The sequence below is a fragment of the Crocodylus siamensis genome, chromosome 12 (genome assembly GCF_052110815.1).
Source record: "Crocodylus siamensis isolate JL-2025a chromosome 12, ASM5211081v1, whole genome shotgun sequence".
NCBI lineage: Eukaryota > Metazoa > Chordata > Crocodylia > Crocodylidae > Crocodylus > Crocodylus siamensis.
Window position 1 is genome coordinate 10,901,823 of NC_143406.1, and position 19,371 is coordinate 10,921,193.

Consider the following 19,371-nt stretch of genomic DNA (forward strand, 5'->3'; position numbering starts at 1 on the left):
CCTACTTCCTTCTCGGACACAGTGGGGTATGTCTGCCAAGCCAGACACCTGCCATGTTTGTCCCATGTCCATCCAAGACATGGGAGTCTGCTTTTCCCTGCAGCACAGGCTGAGAAAGGGCTTAGCCTGCAATGGAGCTTAAGGGCTCCAGATACACTATCAAATCCTTGTTAAAAGTAGAAGAAGGATCAAAGCCAAAGCAATTAAGATTTTTTTTCCCTTTGGGGGAAAAAAAGCATTTTAATGGTTTAAAAAGATTTCTGTACAAAACTGTAGTTGAAACTGATAACTGCTTCTCCACAGTCTGGCAAGAGTTCCCACTTATTGGTTACTGGTTGTTCCCAGAGGTCTCTCACAATCACTATCTTTTTGGCCAGTTGTGCCTGGAGCCCCTGCAGAAACAGATACAGAAAGAATTTAAAATGCCTCCAGTGCGAAACTCACACTTGAGATCTCAAATCCACAATCTGAGAGTAAGGCTGTACTGAGGAGGCAGTCAAGTCAAATCTGTCTTGCTTTCTCCACCTCAATGCTGGGTGAAAGGCGATGTTGCTATTCTACAGCTGCAGGGGATCTGCAGGGCTGTGATACTGCTCATCTCCTCTCCTCCCTCGAAAGAGGGAGGTCTGGGCAGCTTCAAACTTAGTATCTTTGGGATAAACCTCTCTAGGATGTTCATCCGTGCCAACACACACCTGGGTTAAACTTAAGGATCTAGAGCTAGATTCCTCAGTCCTCCTCACCCCACACCTGTCAGCACAGGTTGTCTTTAACTGCATTCTTTGACAAGCTCTTTTCTGAGGCCGACGTCAAGCTGTGAAACAAACACCAGTAGGTGTTGTGTAACCTTCACGTTAAGCTTGCCCAGAACCCCTCTTGCTCTGTGGCACAGTAGCTTCTTTGCCTATTGCTTCAGAGCACTTAGGCAGAAAATGCTCCCTCACTTGAGCAAGGACCGCTTGCCAACATACCGATTCGTTTTCCCAGCGAGGTAGGACATGCTTTTATTTCCAGCTTGTTGTTGAAGTTTGTTGGCTCCACCAAATTTCTGCAAGAAAGGAAAAGTAAGTGCTAGTGAGGTATGTGCTGAAAAGAACAGTCCATGTAGCACTCGCAGTCGCTTCTAACCCTGCCTGATCCCCCCTATGGTCACAGAACGTTTTCTGCTTATTTAAGAGGCGAGTGAGTTTTACAGGGGAAAAGATTTTATTTTCCATCTACAATAAGCAGACCAGTTCCAGCCATGGGGCATGGCCCAGACTCCACTGGAGAGCAATTTTTCACAGCTTGCAAGTCTGCAGAGGGATCTGTATATCCTTTCCTAGAGATTTGATGTCCCCACCACGTTCCCCCACTGTCCCATGTTGTCTCTCCCTGTACAATGGGTTTTGCCAGGCACTGACCCTAGGGCCACTGTTTCACACATGAGCTCATTCGAATTTTCTAAGTGTAGGCATAAAAAGATCATTAGGAAAGTTTGTAGGAACCAGCGCTCCTCAATTAAATAGGAAAGAGGATGGGTACAGCAACCAGGCTGCACTAGGAGGCATGGCTGTGGTGTGAAGCCTCTCTGAGGGAGACCCTCTGGCCTGGTGACAGCATCTTTCTTGCTGTTCCTCCTTTCATAACGCTCTCTTACCTTGCCTGTGTGGGCCTGCTTGGCTGGATCAAACTGCGAGGACTGCTTGGACTTGCTGCTTCCTGAGAAAGACACAGGGTGGAGAGGAATCACTGTTAGGAAGATTTTTTTAAACAAGCCTTTGCAGGTGGCTGCTTAGCTACAGGTAACAGCTTCAGCTGCCCTTCCATACCATGAAAGAACATCTCAATGAGGGAAAAAGCAAGCTTTAAACGGAACCTCGTTACATGCTAGTGCAACACCTCCCTCCGTTCTCCAGCTGCTGGAACTGAACAGAACATTCATCTGTTGTGTTGCAAAAGGAGCTGCTGCTAGTAGGCAATTCCACAGAGGACATCCCACGCACCATCCTGTTTATTGTTTAATGAGGCAGCCAGATGGTGAGTTGGCCTCTTTACCAGGCTGGGTCGTTCTATCCCTCCCATTCTTCACTTTGTAAGGGGAAAAGGTGCGCTATGGTTTGGGCTTCTGACATCCACCCCACACACAAGGCTGAGCTTGGCAGCTGGTGGCTCCATGTTATGGGAATCCTGCTCTTACCTGCAAACGCTTTGAAGTCAGACTTGCTGTAATCAAAGGGGGTGAACTCCTTTGGCGTCTCCTGCTCCTCTGGTTGCTGGGAGGCTTTTGGCCGTTTCTTTTCTTGCTTTGGCAGCTCTGTTTCAGGCTCACTTGCAATTCTCTCCCTTTTCTTGCCAGCTTGCTCCTGCTGTAAAAGCAATGTGCAAGGAGCAGAAGTGGGACAAGTTTAGGCCTGGAGGGGTCACAGTTAGGGGAACCTGCACTAGCACAGCAAGCAAAAACCCAAATACCATAAAGCAAACATGCAGTGGCAGAGCTGGTGGGCTGTGACTGATACAACAATGAGCTTGGAGGAAGACTGGGCAATCTGGGCCTCTGCTGGGTTTGGGATACCCTATTTCCATAGAAGAGCCTTTTCAGATGAAAAACAAAAGCTGATGATCACCTAACAGTAAGGGCCTGAAGCTACTGTGGTTTCAAGTCCAGATTCTGGGGGAGACCCAGAAAACAGGATGAGGACAATAAGGGACACAGAACCAGAGGGACCATCCTTGGCCACTGAATCTGGTGACCTGCATCTGCAAGCAGCTGTTTATCCAAAAAGCCCTAACAAATGTCCACTCCAGCCCCTAACAGACCACAGCCACATAAACAAAACCAAGAATACCCATGCCACCGGTAACATTGGGGAGTGTGTGTGTGTGTGTGTGGGGGGGGGGGTGTGTAGAGGTGCTGCTATCCCCATGCAATGTAACATATTTGCAAGAACAGCTGAATCTGGAGTATGGGATGCATAGTACAGGTCTCCAGGGGTGTGAAACCAGGCTGTTGCTGTGAACAGGATCAGAAGCCAAGAAAGGTTCTAGCAATAGATATCACCTCTCAAGCCCCCTGAAGTCAGCTGCCATGAACTAAGACCTGGTGTTGAAGGATACATTTCTAAGATTAGGGTCTATGTTTATTTTGCCCGACACTCAAACATGTGGTTCCTGCAGGAAGCCTGGATACGTACCGCTGCTTGTTGACGAACTGAAACAACATTTTCTGCAGCCATTTTGCATGCCTTCTGGGCCTGCTCCCGAGCCGCTGTGGGGGGGGGTAAAAAGCCCCAAAACATTATGCGATGCACGCAAGAGACATGGAACAAAGCATGAGTCTGTCAGGAGAGGTCTCAAAATAAACCATAGAGCAGGTCTGCAGTGGCAAGCCTCATACACCAGATTTGCTCCAATTTCCCTAATGTGAAACCCGTATCTGAATGGTTCTGAGTTCCCCGACTACAGGACAGGACAATGACAAAACCATGAGCTGATTTGTGTGGGAGGATGGCATAACAACTTTCTTCTAGTCTAGTAATAATACATCTGAGCCGTGGGAAGGCAGCTGCTGGCTGATACCTGAACAACACACAGGGCACTTTATTTAAGAACTATCTACCTTAGCTCTTTGCATTTGAACTCTCCTAGGTCCCTAACCACCACTCTGCTGCTAGTAATGGAGGGAGGTGAGCCAAGGCACCTGTCTGCACTGCAGATGCTTCTACCACTGCATTAATCCCCAGATCTCAAGAGTCAGATGTTTTGGCCTTAATAGGAAGAGAAAATAAAAGGCAGAGGCTTGCCATGCTAGAATGAGATTTTTTCATTAAACTAGAGATTACTGTGAGGATCATTCAGATGCTGGCACTGAGCTGCCATGAAGAAGTTCTGCATCTGATTTCCAGTCCTAGCAGGATCTGGAAGTGCCACAAAAGTATTATTACTAGACTAGAAGAAAGTCATTATGCCATCCTCCCACTAGCCACACAAATCAGCTCGTGGTTTTGATGGATTTAAACCCTAATTCAGAGAGCATTTTGGCACAAAAGACTGATGCAGGGCCCAGACAGTGCTGTTACAAGGAGATGCTAGAAGACTCACCCTTGTCCACTGTTCTCCATCAGTAACCACCAAAGAATTGGGCATTACCTGTCTGCTGTGCTACTTTCTTTTTGGCTTCTTCCCTTGCCTCTTTCTGCAGTTGTGTCTGATTCATCAACTTCCACCGATTGCTGATCTATGCCAAAAGAAACAATAACCCAGGATCACTCACTTGCTCTGAAGTCAGGCAAGTAGAGCAAAAAGCTCACAGTCCTGCCCACCTCCTCCTACCTGCCTTCATAGTAAGAGAAGAGAAAATTGTTTTATACTAGAGATTAAAATTTGCTGCAGGAATCTCTGAGTTATAAAAGAGGAGCCCTCTGCTTTTGAGGGGTCCTGTGCCACAGGAAAGTGCAAGAGCATCTTGGGATTTAGTTGCAGCTTCTTGCTTTGCAATGTGAGGGATATGAGTGACTGTGTTTCCCCTTCCTCTAGTGACATTCCTGGATAGGAATGCTGTAAGAGATCTGTGCTCAGCTACCAGAGAAGATGCAGCTCTAAAAACCTGCCTGGAACTAGCAGGTTCTGAAAACTCTCAGGGGAGGAGAAAGGACACCAAGAAATAAACAAAGCACAGCAACACACCTCCTCACCACCTCAAATATTCCCAGGGAAAGGAGGAAGTGATCTGGAGCCACTGGGTTCTTTTATGTGGAACTCAGCAGTTTGCAGAATGTTTGGCAGATAAGCACTTACTTCGTAAATTTTGGATGATGGGTCAAACTTTGCTGACTGAGAGACGTGGGCAGGGTTCTGTTCTGCAGGCAGATACTGAGAAAAAAAGAGCAACCCGAGTGTAAAATACACCATGTTCCAGTGACCAGATCCCACACGTTAGCTAGACACAGCTAAGGGGCAGACCTAGAAGGTGCCAATTCAAATTCTTATGATGCTATAGAAAGTTCCCCTTTTACAAAGAACCACATCGCCTCCTGCAGCCTGTAACTCCAAACATCCTAGTGAAGTACATGCCAAACTAGCAATGAAATGAATCCAAGTGAAACCAACTCATTTACGCCGTCAGATTAAAATGGTAAAACAGTATCACTGGGTATAAGACCTAAAAAGTAAACCAGATTTGTTTTTTATAAAAAAATCTCAAGTAAGTTTATAAATACATGTGATTTTTTAACCTGCTGAACCTCCTCTTTGCCTATTTCTCTACACAACCATGTTTTCCTTGCAAAATACACCTGGCATGAAGTCCTTTGTTTCCAGCAAGTGAGCACTAGCTGATGCTGTATCAGAGTCTCCCAAGACTGCTTTGTAAACACTTCTACCCTTCCTGCCTTAAGGGACCAGCTATGTTGGCTGGTTTGCTGGCTGCCACTGCAGATGACAGACTGTGCTGCTTACCATCCTGAACGGGTTTTCAAAGGACTCCATAATGCGCCGAGCCTTTTGCTGCGCAACTGTTAAATTCTTCTCAGTCCCTCCTTCTTCCACATCAGGTTCCTACAAGCAAGCAGAAAAAACAGCTTATAGAACAATTAAACAGTCACCTGCAACTTTTCTGTAGAACCCTCTCACCAAGCACTGGAATAGTTGGTGAAGGCAAACTGAATTTAGGACATCCTCTCTGAGGTTTTGTTTGGGAGCAGGGTGGAGACAAGGAATTTGAGGTGCTACTGACAGAAATTGACCTCAAGCCCTGATGGGCTCACATAGTCCCAGTTTCTGAAGGGCAGTATGTACTCTTGCTTTGTGCACCAGTCTCACATCTATCACTGGCTTCAGTCCGAGGAATTTTTGGTTACTTAGGAGCTTACTGTATCTTTTTCTACTCCGTTTGACACCCTTATGAGGACAGTGACCCTTGGGCTGTAAGACTAGCTAACTTCCTACCTGGCCTCCTGCCTGCTCTACTTGGTTTTGATGTATCCTTGCAAATAGCCTGCATTTTGCATAACATTATTAGATTACCATAACAAATTAACAAATCTGTGTGTTCTCCTACTCAAGCGCAGACCCCTTCTTACTACCAGAACTTACATTGAAAATGCTGATGGTGGCTGTAGCAACAAGGCAGGTGGAATCTGGTAACATTCCTTCGCTGTCTGACTCTTCCCCGTCTGAAAAGAGACTCCCACACTTCAGAGCTGGTGCAGGTGCTGCAGAGAAAGAAAAATTAAGAGCGTAGCTTTTTGGAACATTCTTTTCTACTGCACTTTTGTGCTCTGATGCCCCTGTCTGTCAACACTATTCTTAACATGTCAGATGACTCTTAATGAACCCATGTTTCTTCCTACTTAGCACAAGTTAGAAGTTGTCTCCAGATTTACCTAATGACAAGTGGTTCTGGGGATCGTCCAGGGTAATGTGGGAACTGTCATGAGGTCCAAATAAGTGATTCTCTGGCTTCTACAAAAAAATTCAAGTGACACAGGTGATCAGTACAACATAATAGGTGTTTTTACACAGAAGACACCAACAAACTAATCACAATCTAAATTTACGAACGATATTTAAGGCTAGGTATTCCCAACGCACAGCTCAGCTGCTAGCACGCATAGCTTGTACCAGAAGGATGCATCTCTGGGTTAGCAAGAATACGGTACTTCAGATATGACTGTTGCAGAAACTCAGCTAGAAATTCCATTCTTAGATGTCAGACATCATAAATAGCCACAAAACGCCATCCAACAGCTGAACCATTCACTGATGGAAGAACCATTCATCCTTCTTGAAAAAGTTTTAAAACACTGATTTAGAACTGACAGTTTTACGGGCATTCGAGCACACAAGAGAAAAACTGGGTTCAAAAGAAAAGATCAGCAATCTGGAAGGCTGCTTGCAGATATAAACCAACCCCCACCCAACAGTGCTTTACTTTAAAAACTTGGTGCACGCCTGTGCCAAGCCCAGCACATGTCCAGAAGAGGCAGTGCATTAGTTGGACCTGGCTTGACCAATGTCTGTATAGACCGGGTGCTTTAGTTGCATCTTGATGCTTTTATCTAGTAGCTGACTGAATTTGCTTTAGATAAAAGCGCTGAAAAACCCTGCTGGAACACCCAATCTATACAGACACTGCAGACCTGGGTCGAACTAACGTGCTGCTTCCTTTGGTAAAGTGCGTCCCCCCAACCACGTCTGTCAGCACCAGAAATGACCATATCACAGGATCTGTCAGACATCATAAATAGCCATAAATCATAAATAGCATCCCATCTTGCCGATCAATTTGTGCTCTTTTGCCCGACTGATGTTTCAGCAATCACATCTTCTGCTGTGGCAGTTTAAATAGCTGTTGAATACACAGTACCTCTGGATTGGAGAGAGGTCCCTTCTTTGTCACCGAAGCTGCTTCAGACTTAGATGTGAGAAGAAAATAAGAAAATTACTAAACATTCACTGTAAAGCACCTAGACTCTGTAGACACAAGCTTCCTTTAACCAGTATTTTCACCACTTCTGGTAGGATGACAGCTTCAGTGTTTTTGTGAGGGGTTTCTCTGCCCAAGGACAGGTGAAATTAAACCTTCATCCAGCCAGGTTGTACTCTAGCTCGTAACTACTTCCACTTCACCGCACAAGGGTATACTTTGCATAGCAGAGCATGCTGGCCAATATGAAAAGTTTACATAGAGCAACTAGGCCAGGTGCACACAACTACCTTCCCACACTGCATGGGACTTGACCCTGGTGGTCTTTTATGTACGCCCAACCAGTTCTGTAGGTTTAAATTACTTGTGTTGGTAACTGATATAGGCAAAATAGTAGTGTCAGAAACCCCAGAGATGCCTGTGTCCTGCTTCACAGTGGGTATTTTTACCCTTTTACTCCTCTAGTTCCCGGAGGGTCTAGTACTACTGTCTGATTTCCCTTCTTGCAGTGAAAATACTGCTACAGCAAGTGATCTTACACAGTGGATCTGGTACGAAGCAGCATTCACACAGAGGTTTTGGCTCATTCCTCATACAGCCAAATCCAGCAGTAGCTGAACACATACAGACTTTTACTAGGTTTCCAGTATCTACAAGATCATTAGGATTCTTTAGAAAGCAAGGGCAAGAAAGTGACTGTAACATTCACACCCACTGAGCTCTGCTGTGTGCTGGTAAAAGGTCCCCCTACCTTGAGCAGAGGCATCTCTCGGGCTTGTTGGATAAGGAGATGCAGTTCATTGATCTGTTGGCGAACTACAGGTGGGATTGGGTTGCAGCAAGCAATGATGCCCTGGGGTTCTCTAAAGACAGAAAGACACTGCTATATTCTCAGCTGATAAATCAAACATCCATGTACAGATGACTGTCAGTCAGATGTTACTGCAGGCCTCAGTGCCACAGAAGGCAGCAGTTCAGCTGAGTAAGATGCTGCATATCCAGCATACGCCAAATTCTTCAAAATCAGGGTGGTGCAGACAAGGAGAATCCATTAGCTGGCTCCACCGCCCTTCCCTTTGGTGGGAACTGGTGTCTGCCTGCATACAGCCTTCATACATGCATTCTTCCCCACGCTCCCTCTATACAAAGGGGCACTAGTGCCAGCTTTGAATTATGCACATCACTTTGGCTGCTTTCAAGAAAAGATGTTCAATCGTGAACCTCAAGTTCCAAGAGACAAGCTTGTTTAACAAAGGAATGCCATGGGAGACAGGAGTGAGGCCTGGCACATATACAACTTCCTTTATAAACTAAACAGCCACAAGATGGGAAATCAGCCCTCTCTCTAATGCTGGTAGACATCTTGGGACCCCCTGGTGGGAAGACCTGCAACAGTGTCATGATGCTTTGCATGAGCGCACTAGAAGAATGAAGTATTCTGGAATCCTTTAGAGTTGAGCAGCTCACCATCTGACTTCTTCTGTGCACTGAATTCCCCAGTCTTGAAGGACTGAGGGCAGAAGCAATACTGGCTGCAGGGAGCAATTAGCCAACCATGGAAATAAAGTGGTACCAGAGAAAAACAACACACATTTGACTGGCAGGTGTGGGACATTGTGGAACATGAGTGTACAATTCTCAAGAGCAGAGACTTACTTCGGCAGCTCTTCTGCTATCTTCAGCAGCATGTGGTTTGGCAGCACATACCTGCAACAGAGAGTAACATTAATGTGACAGATTAGGATCCTTTAAGTTCATATACACAATTTCTACTTTGGAATGCAAAGGAAGAGAGTAAAGGTGCCCCTCACTGGATATTGTTTTGGCTGAGTAGGAAGCACCCAAAGTAACTGTTCTTAGCAACAGGGCCAGCACTTTTTGCCCCCAGAGAGAGGAGCAGAATCTTACACTCATTCCAAACATTAAAGCCTGCCTGTAACAAATGACTTCCTACCCTGTACTCTCGTCCTCTTGGCGCGATAGCTTGTCCCGCCAGGCATAGAGAAGCTTAAAGGCAGTTAGCTGCTGTGTGTTGAGATGCTTTTTCTGTCTCCTGTAGAGCTCAAGATAGGAGTCATCTGAGAAGATGGGTTTGATATATTTCTGTAGAGGAAGAAGTCAGACACAGGTGATCAACATTAGTGCATCACATCTCTCTGGCGCTCTGCAGGCTGCATTCTCTCCATCAGCCACACACAAGTACAAGACGAGCGTTGGCTTTCTGACATGATCTCAGAGATTTAGGGCAGCTTGAAATGCACTCTAAATATTCGATGTTGGTTTCTTCACTTTACCTCCAGCTCCTCTCATCTTTGTGTTTTAATCCAAGTAAATCCAAGAGCATCCTAAAATACACAAGGCCTGTAGTGTTCCAAGGATGAAGATACACCACCTTCTGTTCTCACTGGACCCCATGCAGTGAGACAACACTCCAGCATCAAGACCTCATACTAGGACTAGCCAGAAGAATTAGAAATGGGGATAGGAATCATTTTGCTTGAGAAATATCAGCTGGTAAGTGTCAAGTGTCAAGATCAGGGGTTTGGAAATAGTCTTAATGTAAAGCCCTTTAACTTATCTGGTGGTGACTAGTCATGAGCGTATACCTGCCAGAGTATTTCCAGATACCCACAGAGAAGAAGTGTTTTCTTCCAAAAGGATGGGAATGGGCTGGGCAAACCATAGGTCTTCTCTGCCCTGACCCAAATGGGAGCTGGTGCCCCGAAGGTTACCTTCAAGCAGATGTCCCTGCTCCGCTGCCACACAACCTGGAGCTGTGTGGGCTTTCCATTTCCTTTGTTCCACAGCTCCTCCCTCAGCTTGTCATAAATGTAGAGCAGGTAGTGAGTGTCATCCCGGGCATAATGCAACATCTCCTCTGGCAAAGGGCTGCAAAAAGAGAACACTCATTGCACAAATACATCTTGGAAGCTCTGCCACCCCAGCAACCCCCTGTGCCAGTGCTCATTAAGGCAAGCTGCTTCTCAGCCCACCCCCAGGAATGAATGCAGGGTTCCTTCAGGACTCCTACCAGCAGAGTCCACTCAAGGGCAGCAACAGGACAGTTTTTCCCACAAGCCCATCTCATGGCTGGGAAGGCAAGATCCCCAGTATCATCATGGGGAAACAAGTACTGCAGGTATCTCATGGACTACTGAGGCTCTGCTGAGCCTCTACCACACCTGAGTTATTTGTGGGCCTGTGGAGGTGGATGGAACTGTAGGACTCAGTTTGAAACCCAAGTCCTATTACTTGGTCACTGTGCTGAGTGACACAGCTTTTTTCTCCGGCAGACAGAAACTTGAAGTGGGGCCTCTGCTGGAACAGAACAGTCTAATTTCACAAGTCTGCTCATGGATTTTAACTCTGTTGTGAAGCCTCTACTTTTTTTTCCTAGACCAGCAAAGAGCTAACAAAAAGCCCCACTGAACTGTACGACTTGAAACTAGGCAAGGTAGTGTGTTAACAAACAAATGAGCCCCATACTCTACCCTTCACTCTAAACCCAATACATCAAGCACAAGCTCTCACCGTATCCGCCAGTCAGCCAGCTGGTACCGCTTGTCAGCATCCACACTGCAGTAGAGCTTCAGCAAATGGTCTAGAGAATGCCGGCCAAGGTTGAGGAGACGGGCAGCCTGGTGCGTATCAAACATGTTCACCAAGTATAAGCCAAAGTCTCTCTGTAGCCATTCCATGTCTGAATCTGCACCGTGAAAGACCTGCAAGGCAAAACAGGAAGGCAAGGTAGTAAGATACATGACAACCAACTCCATGCAGAGGCCTCACATCGGGCTTGCTGACATCTGAGTTTGATGCTCATGTTTCAAAATGATTTCTTTGCTTGCTTTTCTCCGTCTTATTGCCAGTAGACCCCTGAGGCCAAGTTTCACTCAGACTATGCTACTGCAACACCATGTCTCTCATTGGGACACAAGTAAACTAAAAAAACCTGAAACCAGCTACATTCCCCTCAAAACACATGGTAAAAACCAAGAAAGCTGAAACTGAGGAAACCAATCCTAAATGCTACTGCTCCTTTGCAGTTTATGCTTCTATGCATCCCAGTGTGCTTATGTATTTATTTTGGCTGGCATGCAGCCTCTTTGGGACAGAGATTTTTTTTTTATGCATGAGAAGCACTAAACAATGATATCCTGGTTCATTTGCAGCACAGTCTGAGGGATACAGAACTGCCTGGTAGGCACCCGATTCACTGCTGGGCTATTACTAACTAGCTAGCATTTCTCCTTATACCAGGGAGGTTAGATGTTGCTAGCATCTCACCATGGCCTGTGGAAAATGAAGGTTGAATCAGTGTCCAGTAACTCTTACTAGCAATTTTAACAGGTATTGGATCAGGTCCAGAGCTGGCCATGGTAGAAGAATAACAAATTCAAGCTACAGCTCAGTCCCTCTGACAAAACTCAGAGTATTCTGCAATGGGGCAACTGACCTTTACAATTGCAGGGTCTGTGAAGGGCTCATTCAGAATGTACAGGTCACTCCGAAGCTCCAGCGTGTCAATGATAAAATCCTCTGTCCGGGTGGAGATCTGCATCAGACACGTCAATCCCAAGAAGGTCCGATAGGAGTGGTGCTACCAGGAGACAAAAGAGGCCAGTTAGCTTAGTGAGCAGTGGTGTGAAACAATAGCACTGCAAAAGTAACCAAGGAATCTTCTAAAAAGTCATTAGTGATAAGAACATGTGTTCCTTTCCAATCACTACCACTGTTGTATTAATACAATCAGAAAAATGTTTTAGGCTAAGCTGGTTCTTTATATGGTTCACAGCATAATTTAGAGGATCATAGGAAGAATCCAAAAGAGACCAAATTCAATATGCAAACTTTGCTGCAAAGTAATCAAGTTTGCAAAATAACGGGCGGGGTCAATCATAATCCCATTCAGCCTTCTGGTCACCAACATTTAGTAGGGCTGAGACATAATGACAAAAGAAGTTGATGGAAGGAGTATATGTTATACAAGGCAATGAACTGAAAAGGACTGACAACAAGAAGGGTAGTAGCACATGCCTTCCCAAGTGCTAGAAGTGCACTTAAACAGTTTAAAACTTACCTCCAAATCCACAGCAAACTCTTTGCAGTTGACAAGCTTTTCATTTAGTTCTACCAGCTCATCCAGTGTGGAGACAAAATGGCAAGGCGTTTCCTCAAGAGGCCTGAACATCTAGCAAAACAAAAGGTTTGACATGGCAACTGCCTCCCACAAAATACCTTCGAAACAGGATCTGCTGCACACAGATTACTTACTCTTGCTTTCAACATTTCCCTCTTTTAGGCTTCTACTAATGTAACTTGGCCACTAACCTGGGGCTCCGGTTTCTCAAGAACTACATCTGGTGGAGAAAAATGTTCCAGTTCATACTGGTAGGGGTGAGCAAACCTTCAAAAAGCAGAAACAAGGAACAGGTGTCATTCCAATCAAATGCAGGGAGCTGAAGGGAGAAGGCAACAGTGACTCTTTGTAAGTGACTGTACTTTGCCTGTTACTGACCAGAAAACTTACCACTTGGTGGATTTGTTATGTGTAGGCATAAAATAATTATGAATGCATATGCAGAGAACAACTGATGACACATCAAATACCAACTCATGAAAGCACCCAGGCTAAAGGTATGCATGTGATGGGTCTGCATAAAAATATCATATATAAAACGCAAAGCCATAGGCTTTCTAGCACCCTGCTGCATACGCAATTTCTTACATGTCTTGCTCAGTCTGCTGGGTCCTCTGCTGATGGAGGAAATCCGCCAGTGCAGCCGGCACATCCAAGTCCTCAGGACGCTCCTTTCGCTCCCGTCTGCTCTTGGCGAGTGCTGAATGACCGAGATGGAACAATCAGACAAAGCTGAGCAAGACATGCTGATCCCGAACCCCAGCTTCTCTGCCCAGCACCAGGAACAGCATCATTAAGTACTGAGAACCAGAGGATGCAGGTTCTGCACCTTGTATGAGATTTCTCCTGTGCCTCCCAATTTATAGTACGAGGTATGTCTAGGGTGCTACTTGAGCAAGACGAAGCAGCTGTAATGCAATGGGTGACCTTTTTAAAGAAAAATGAGCCACTTGTGCCAGATATGATTCAAATAACCAGTGCTGGCTTCTAACTGCTAAATGCTACTCTGTAGTGAAAGGGTAACCAGCAGGTCTTCTGCTATTCTATTTACTGTAAGACATGGAAAATACACCAACAATCAAATCAAGTGTTAATAGATGGACTGTGACTGCTCCCTCATGGAGTAAGGCTGATTCCCTAGCAGCAGAATCACAGAATGCAATGACCTGGGATGTTACTGTAATGGGAGACAATTAACAGTTGAAACTTTTGGTTGCCACTTGTCGTCTGCTTGGAAAAGCAAGCCAAAGCAAAGGAGCTAATGTGTGGCCATTTCTCCATTCTACAAACTGAAAGACATTTGCACTTATATAGGGCCTGACACTACTATTTGATGGCAAGGGAAGACTGGTCATTGGAAGTAACTGTGGGGAGAGTAAGCTCCAAAAATCTCCAGTTACAAACTGCTACTGTTTCCCCATAAAGAAAGTTTACATCAACTCAGCTTTATAAATAAAATGAAAAAACAGAATGATGAACTACAGGGATTACTAGTACTCTAGTTTCCTTCTGCAGGTCTATGTCTGCTAGGTTCAGGGAATTCTCTCCTGGCTTGTCAGAGGAAGTTTCTGCTCGGTGTTCTTTATACACAACCCAAGACAAAGGCAGCCATCTTTCCTTTGCTCTCCTACCTTCAGGCAGTGGTTTCAGAGCATTGGGTTTTACAAAAAGTTTAGGAATGAAGGGAGTGTTGGAATTGTCGATCTTCTCCCCAAACTTTAATTGTGGTCGAGTAATATTCTTTGCATGAAGCAGCCGGAAGGTTTCAGACTTCGTTCTTTTGGCTTCTGCACTCTGTTAAAAAATAAATAAATAAATACACAAATATTTTAATGTATTTTTGAAAGGCCTGCTTTACTAGGATTCATACAATACCCACAGATGCATTATACTCCAGAAGGTAAGAAATTTTTCTGCAGTTGGGGCACAGCATCTAAGAGGCATATGTTACTCAAACCAGGGGTCCTGAATCTAGGTTAAGAAAAAACCTTTGCGTGTATGAAATTGAAGCCAGAACCCACAGGATCCTGACTCTGGACTAAAGCCTGGGAAATAAAGAAAGCAAGAACCATAGTCAAAACATTTAAAAGACCTTGAACTCACTGAATCACCTTCAGCAATGACACTCACAAATAGAAGCTAAAGCTTACCAAAACCAACCATCTTGTAGGTGCCTCACCTTGCGGTTCCAGCTGGAAACGATGGTCTCAGGGAGCTGCAGTCCTGCTGGCAGGACAGGCTGCTGATTTTTGTTCACTCCCGCTGCTTCATCCAGTAAAATACCCTGAAATCCAAGAAAGGAGTTGAAGGGGGAAAATGTCACATGAAACCTGGTGGTACTTAGCAACCTGCAGTTACTGAGAAAAAAAGTTCAGCTGCCTCCATGCACATCTGCTTCAAAAGTGAAGGACTGAGTAGCTAAATGTTTGGGTCAGTCCTAAGGGGGAGGGTCAAAAGCTGCAACTGCCAAAGTATCCAAGTGGGGTGTCTTCAGACCTCCATATCCTGACCGTTTTGTTCCCAGCTCTGTGCTCTCGTTAGTGTTTCAACCTGGGATGAACCAGGAGGAATATCCTAGCATTTTGTTTTCTTGGCACAGCAGGACTGTAGCAAACAATCTTGGCGGAAAGTGAATGATGATAGAGGAAGCATGGTCGCATGGCTGGGTACTGGCCTGAAGATCAAGTAATGCCTACAAGGCCCAGTGAAATAAGGGTCCTATGTGCTGCACAAGCAAGTGGTTAGATACAGCCCCACCCCAAAGATCTTACACTCTGAACAGACAAGACAGAAACAAAGAGAGGTGGTGCCACTTGCTCACAGTTGTACAGCAAGCCAGTGGCAGAGGCAGAAAAGTGTTGGGTTTAACTTCCAGTCCAAGGCTGCACTGTCACTCTTGCTTGGTGGTGTTCACAGTTGCTGTACACTGGTGCTAGTGACTGCAGAAAATTCTGGGAGGCTAAAGCCTCCAGAACACCATGTGCTATGATTTGGGGCTGAAAAACACTAATTAGATGACTGATTTAAGCAGGAGGCTGATTTTGAATGCAAACAGTGCCAAGGTCTCTGCTCTCTGTGGTATTTTAATTCGCTCAGCTGTTAGCCTGATTTCTTCCTTATGGTTGGTGTAATGATTCCAAGTCCCTTCTCTGCCTAAAGTAAAATAATGAGCAAAACAGCTGGTCTGACACCCCGAGGGGCAGGCTCTTCTTTGCCAGTCTCCAATACCACCACCTTGTCTGCCATGGAAAGTTCTGTCTGCATCTCTCTGGCTTCCAGGAGCAGTCAGAACCTTGGCATCTACTGCTAGCTTGGCCATTGATCTCTTTTGTGACCTTGAGCAAATCACTTTTTGTTTTTGACTCCACTTCCCCTTCCAACCTGTCTGCTGTGAATACTGGACTGAAAGCTCTTTCGGTCAGAGACTTTCTTTTACCACATGCAAGTACAGCACCAACACAAAGAGGACCCTGCGTCAGTTGGAGCCTTTAGGTGTTACCAACAATACAAATACCCGTTTTGCCCTTACCGTATAAGTTCCATCCTGTAGTCATGATCTGAATGATAGAAACAGACATCTGAGTAAAACAGTCCTCTGTTGGGCTGGAGTGTTTTGAATTAAAGATGCCAAAGGAATAATGCCAGGGCAAAGAGCTAGTGACACTTTAAAAACGAAGCAAGATTCAGATACCAGAGCGAGTGTGACTAAAATTCTTGTAGGAAGCCTCCCCTTTGACTGCTGAACAGGGACCAGACAAAGCCACAAGGCAGATTTACTCACCACTCGTTCAAGAATTGCATCATTGGAGTCGACCAACAAATCAAATTTGTCTTCCAGCTCTGTCACTTTGCTGCGATCTTTGATGTGACTGCGACAGCCGTGGTACTGCATCAATTTGCTCATGCTGACAAGAGATCAGTGCACTGAATGCTACTTGCTAGATCACATTAGCGGCCGCTATATAAAACCAGAACATTTACTAAGACTCCTCCCAAGCACTGGCTTTTCTGCAGTTTGCAATATCAGATGTACTACCTTCAGATACCTGAACCCCGAACATAAAATAAATGTTTACTCCAAGCATTGCTTGGCTATTAACTGCAATTAATTTTCACTGGGTCTGAGGAATTCAAAGCAAGCCATCTGTTTATATTTTTGTTTCTACCCTCTCTGACAGTTCCTCATCCAAATCCTTACAGGGAAACGCTGATGCTGCCATTAAAATGCAAGATGCTGTAAAAACAGCTTAAATGTTTTTTTACGAAAGCAGTTGAAATATTTGCAATAAAATCCTCTCAAATTATTCTGGAGTTCCCAAAGAAAAAGATTCTCTGTCTTTGCATCTGAGTTTGGACCAACAGATCTCAGCACTGGCACAAGTAAAACCCCTCACCAGTAAAGCAGCCTGTCTCCTTGCGTTTCACAGTAGGCTCGGAACCCAGGAAAGCTTCGGTAGAAGTCGTACTCGTCTCCCGGCTGAGGAAGCCCATTAGATGCCTTGGTAGCAGCCACCACTGTGCCGAGGGCATACTGTTAGAGACACAACATTGACATCATTCCACACTGTACTGCCATTCTTCCAGGACACCGTCAGATGAGTACTCAGTGCTCCTATGCTTTGCACTGGATTACAGCTCGAGTTCCAAAGCTGAAGCAGGACTTTCAATACAGGAACTTGAGACACCCTGGTTTCAGTTAATCAAAAAATAAACCTAACTAGGGGAGGGCATGGTGGAGCCAAAAGTCAAGTTTGGAATTAAACTGGCAAGAAACAAAAGCTCAAAAAAGAGCTTATGAAGTCAACATGACCATTTTCTTCTTTTAATGCAGGGCTTCTCGACCTGATTGGACTCAAGGCATCCCTCAATATACTGGAGAAACCCCTTGGACAATGCCAGCTTTGTTTTCACTTGTTTTTTGATCACAGAAAAATAACAGACTGATGCTTCTGCTGCAGAGAACTCAGAAAGACCAGAAAAGTCAAATTACTTTTAACCACTAGATTCCTATTTGAAATCTTTGGGTTTAGCTTGTGAATCATGTTTACAAGCCCAGGGGTTGATTAGAGGTGGGTGGGATGTACTGGGTAGCTGAACCCTCCTTTGATTCCTGCTCCACCCAAAGTTTAAAACTAACTGCCTGCAGCAGCATTTCTACCTAGTCAGAGCTGAAGGCGTCACTTGAGAAGGCAGATGATGAGAATAAGCCATGAAATCAACTCTTCCTTCCCTGGATGTTAACAACCCTTAACGGTCTTGATGTCCCACCAATCCAGCTAGCCTCTGCTCTGCCACGCTGCTCTCTCTCAGCTGCCCCTGGCAATGAAGTTCCAGCTCACAGCCCTGCAGACTGTCTTGAATTCATTTCAGTGAAGTTATATTTGTTTTCAGTTCAAGTCTGAACTGAATAATCTGCCCCCTGTCATACAAATAAAGCTTCTAGTTTCTTTTTCCCTGGAGAAAAAAGTCTATACTAACAACATTTCACAGAAGCGGCACGTTGGAGGTTGTGCTTCCCTGGCATCACCTGTGGCAGGTTAGAGCTAGGTCTGTCACGTCAGGGCTGGCGGCAGTCTTACAGCATTAGATGACGGTTTGTACAGGATGGTTTGCATGGGGATGAACCTGCCTCAGGCAGGGGGTGTGACTCAATGACCCCCGAAGGTCCCTGCTCCTCTGTGGGTCTACGAGGAGTGCATGGTATGTTGTATGCACGGCCTCGAGACTGTCTGGCAAGGACCGGGGGGGGTGCCTGAGATGAGAAGGGAGGTTGTAACGGACACATCAGGGCTAGGATGTCTCGGTCTTCAGCAGGAGCGGCCGGCGCTGCCCGGGGGGAAGTCTGTGTTGCTCCACCACGCGGACCCGGAAAAAAACTGCACCACCCAACATGCACCGCTGCGCGAGGGCCCCGCCAGCCGCCGTACGGGAGGCGCACGGCATGCTGGGAAGCGAAGCGTTGACCTGCCTCTCCAGGAACCTTCAGTGACGGGAGCCGCAGGAAGGGACTACCGCTCCCAGCATGTCCCGCGCCCAGGGGGCCCGCGCGCTGCACCCTGGTAGAAGAGGGGCTCTGGGCCGCTCGCTTACGTACCTTGGCGAAGGAGTCGGCATCCCGGAAACCAGGCAGCACTGCTTCCCCGCCGCCTCCTGGCGGCTCTGTGCCTTCCCCGGCTGCGCCGCCGCTATTCTTGGTCGTCATCTTGCTCTTTTTCGCTGCGCTGCCGCCGCCTCCACCCCCAGCTGTAGCGGCCATCTTGGACGTGGAGTCGCGCGGTGGTAGAGTGCTCTCGCGAGACTTGGGCCGCCATGCTGGTTGGCGCGTGCGCACCCTGGGAGAAGAAGTCGCTGCCCTTGGTTTCTCCGAGCTTGCTAGGGCGAGGCCCACCAAGGGGCGGGGCTGAGTCCAGGCCACGCCTCTCCCGCCTCGTAGTTCCCGCGCTCCAGGGCGCAGTCTCCTGCCCTGCCCAGCGCCGGGGGAGGGGTTTGCAGCCCAGTCCAGCTTTCCCAGTCCGGCCTAGGAGCGCCTTCGGGGCTGCCCGCCCCCTGCAGTGCTCCAGCCCCTTGTTCCCGGGGTCTCAGAAAGCCTGGGTGGTGTGAACATGGTGGTGAGAACTGGGTGCAGGCTTCCCCTAGGACAACCGCTCTCCAATCTCACTTCTAATCCTCAAAGGGGAGTTACAAAACACCTTTCGTAGATGGGACTATGAGCTTCACTTAATCGATTACTGGATACAAAAAATCATGGACTAAACACAGACACTGGATTTACAGCACATTATAACCTGCCTGCCATCTGATAAGCCCAGGTAACCTCTCTGCATTT

At 46.3% G+C, this 19,371-nt stretch overlaps 1 protein-coding gene across 1 annotated transcript; it reads right to left on the reverse strand.

Moving 5' to 3' along the window:
- Nucleotides 1-203: 203 nt before the first annotated feature.
- EXOSC10 (exosome component 10) lies at nt 204-18,847 on the reverse strand. The gene is made up of 25 exons (XM_090024191.1): nt 18,640-18,847; nt 16,940-17,076; nt 16,327-16,450; nt 14,725-14,829; nt 14,177-14,339; nt 13,134-13,245; nt 12,737-12,812; nt 12,486-12,596; nt 11,862-12,005; nt 10,937-11,127; nt 10,138-10,294; nt 9,360-9,508; nt 9,062-9,112; nt 8,157-8,268; nt 7,346-7,393; nt 6,363-6,441; nt 6,073-6,191; nt 5,437-5,535; nt 4,777-4,851; nt 4,129-4,216; nt 3,174-3,247; nt 2,180-2,348; nt 1,640-1,701; nt 972-1,048; nt 204-392 (listed from the first exon to the last, which is right to left on the reverse strand). Exons 1-25 carry the CDS (start codon nt 18,799-18,801, stop codon nt 362-364), a joined length of 2,715 nt encoding a protein of 904 aa, XP_089880317.1. The 5' UTR covers nt 18,802-18,847; the 3' UTR covers nt 204-361.
- Nucleotides 18,848-19,371: the final 524 nt, after the last annotated feature.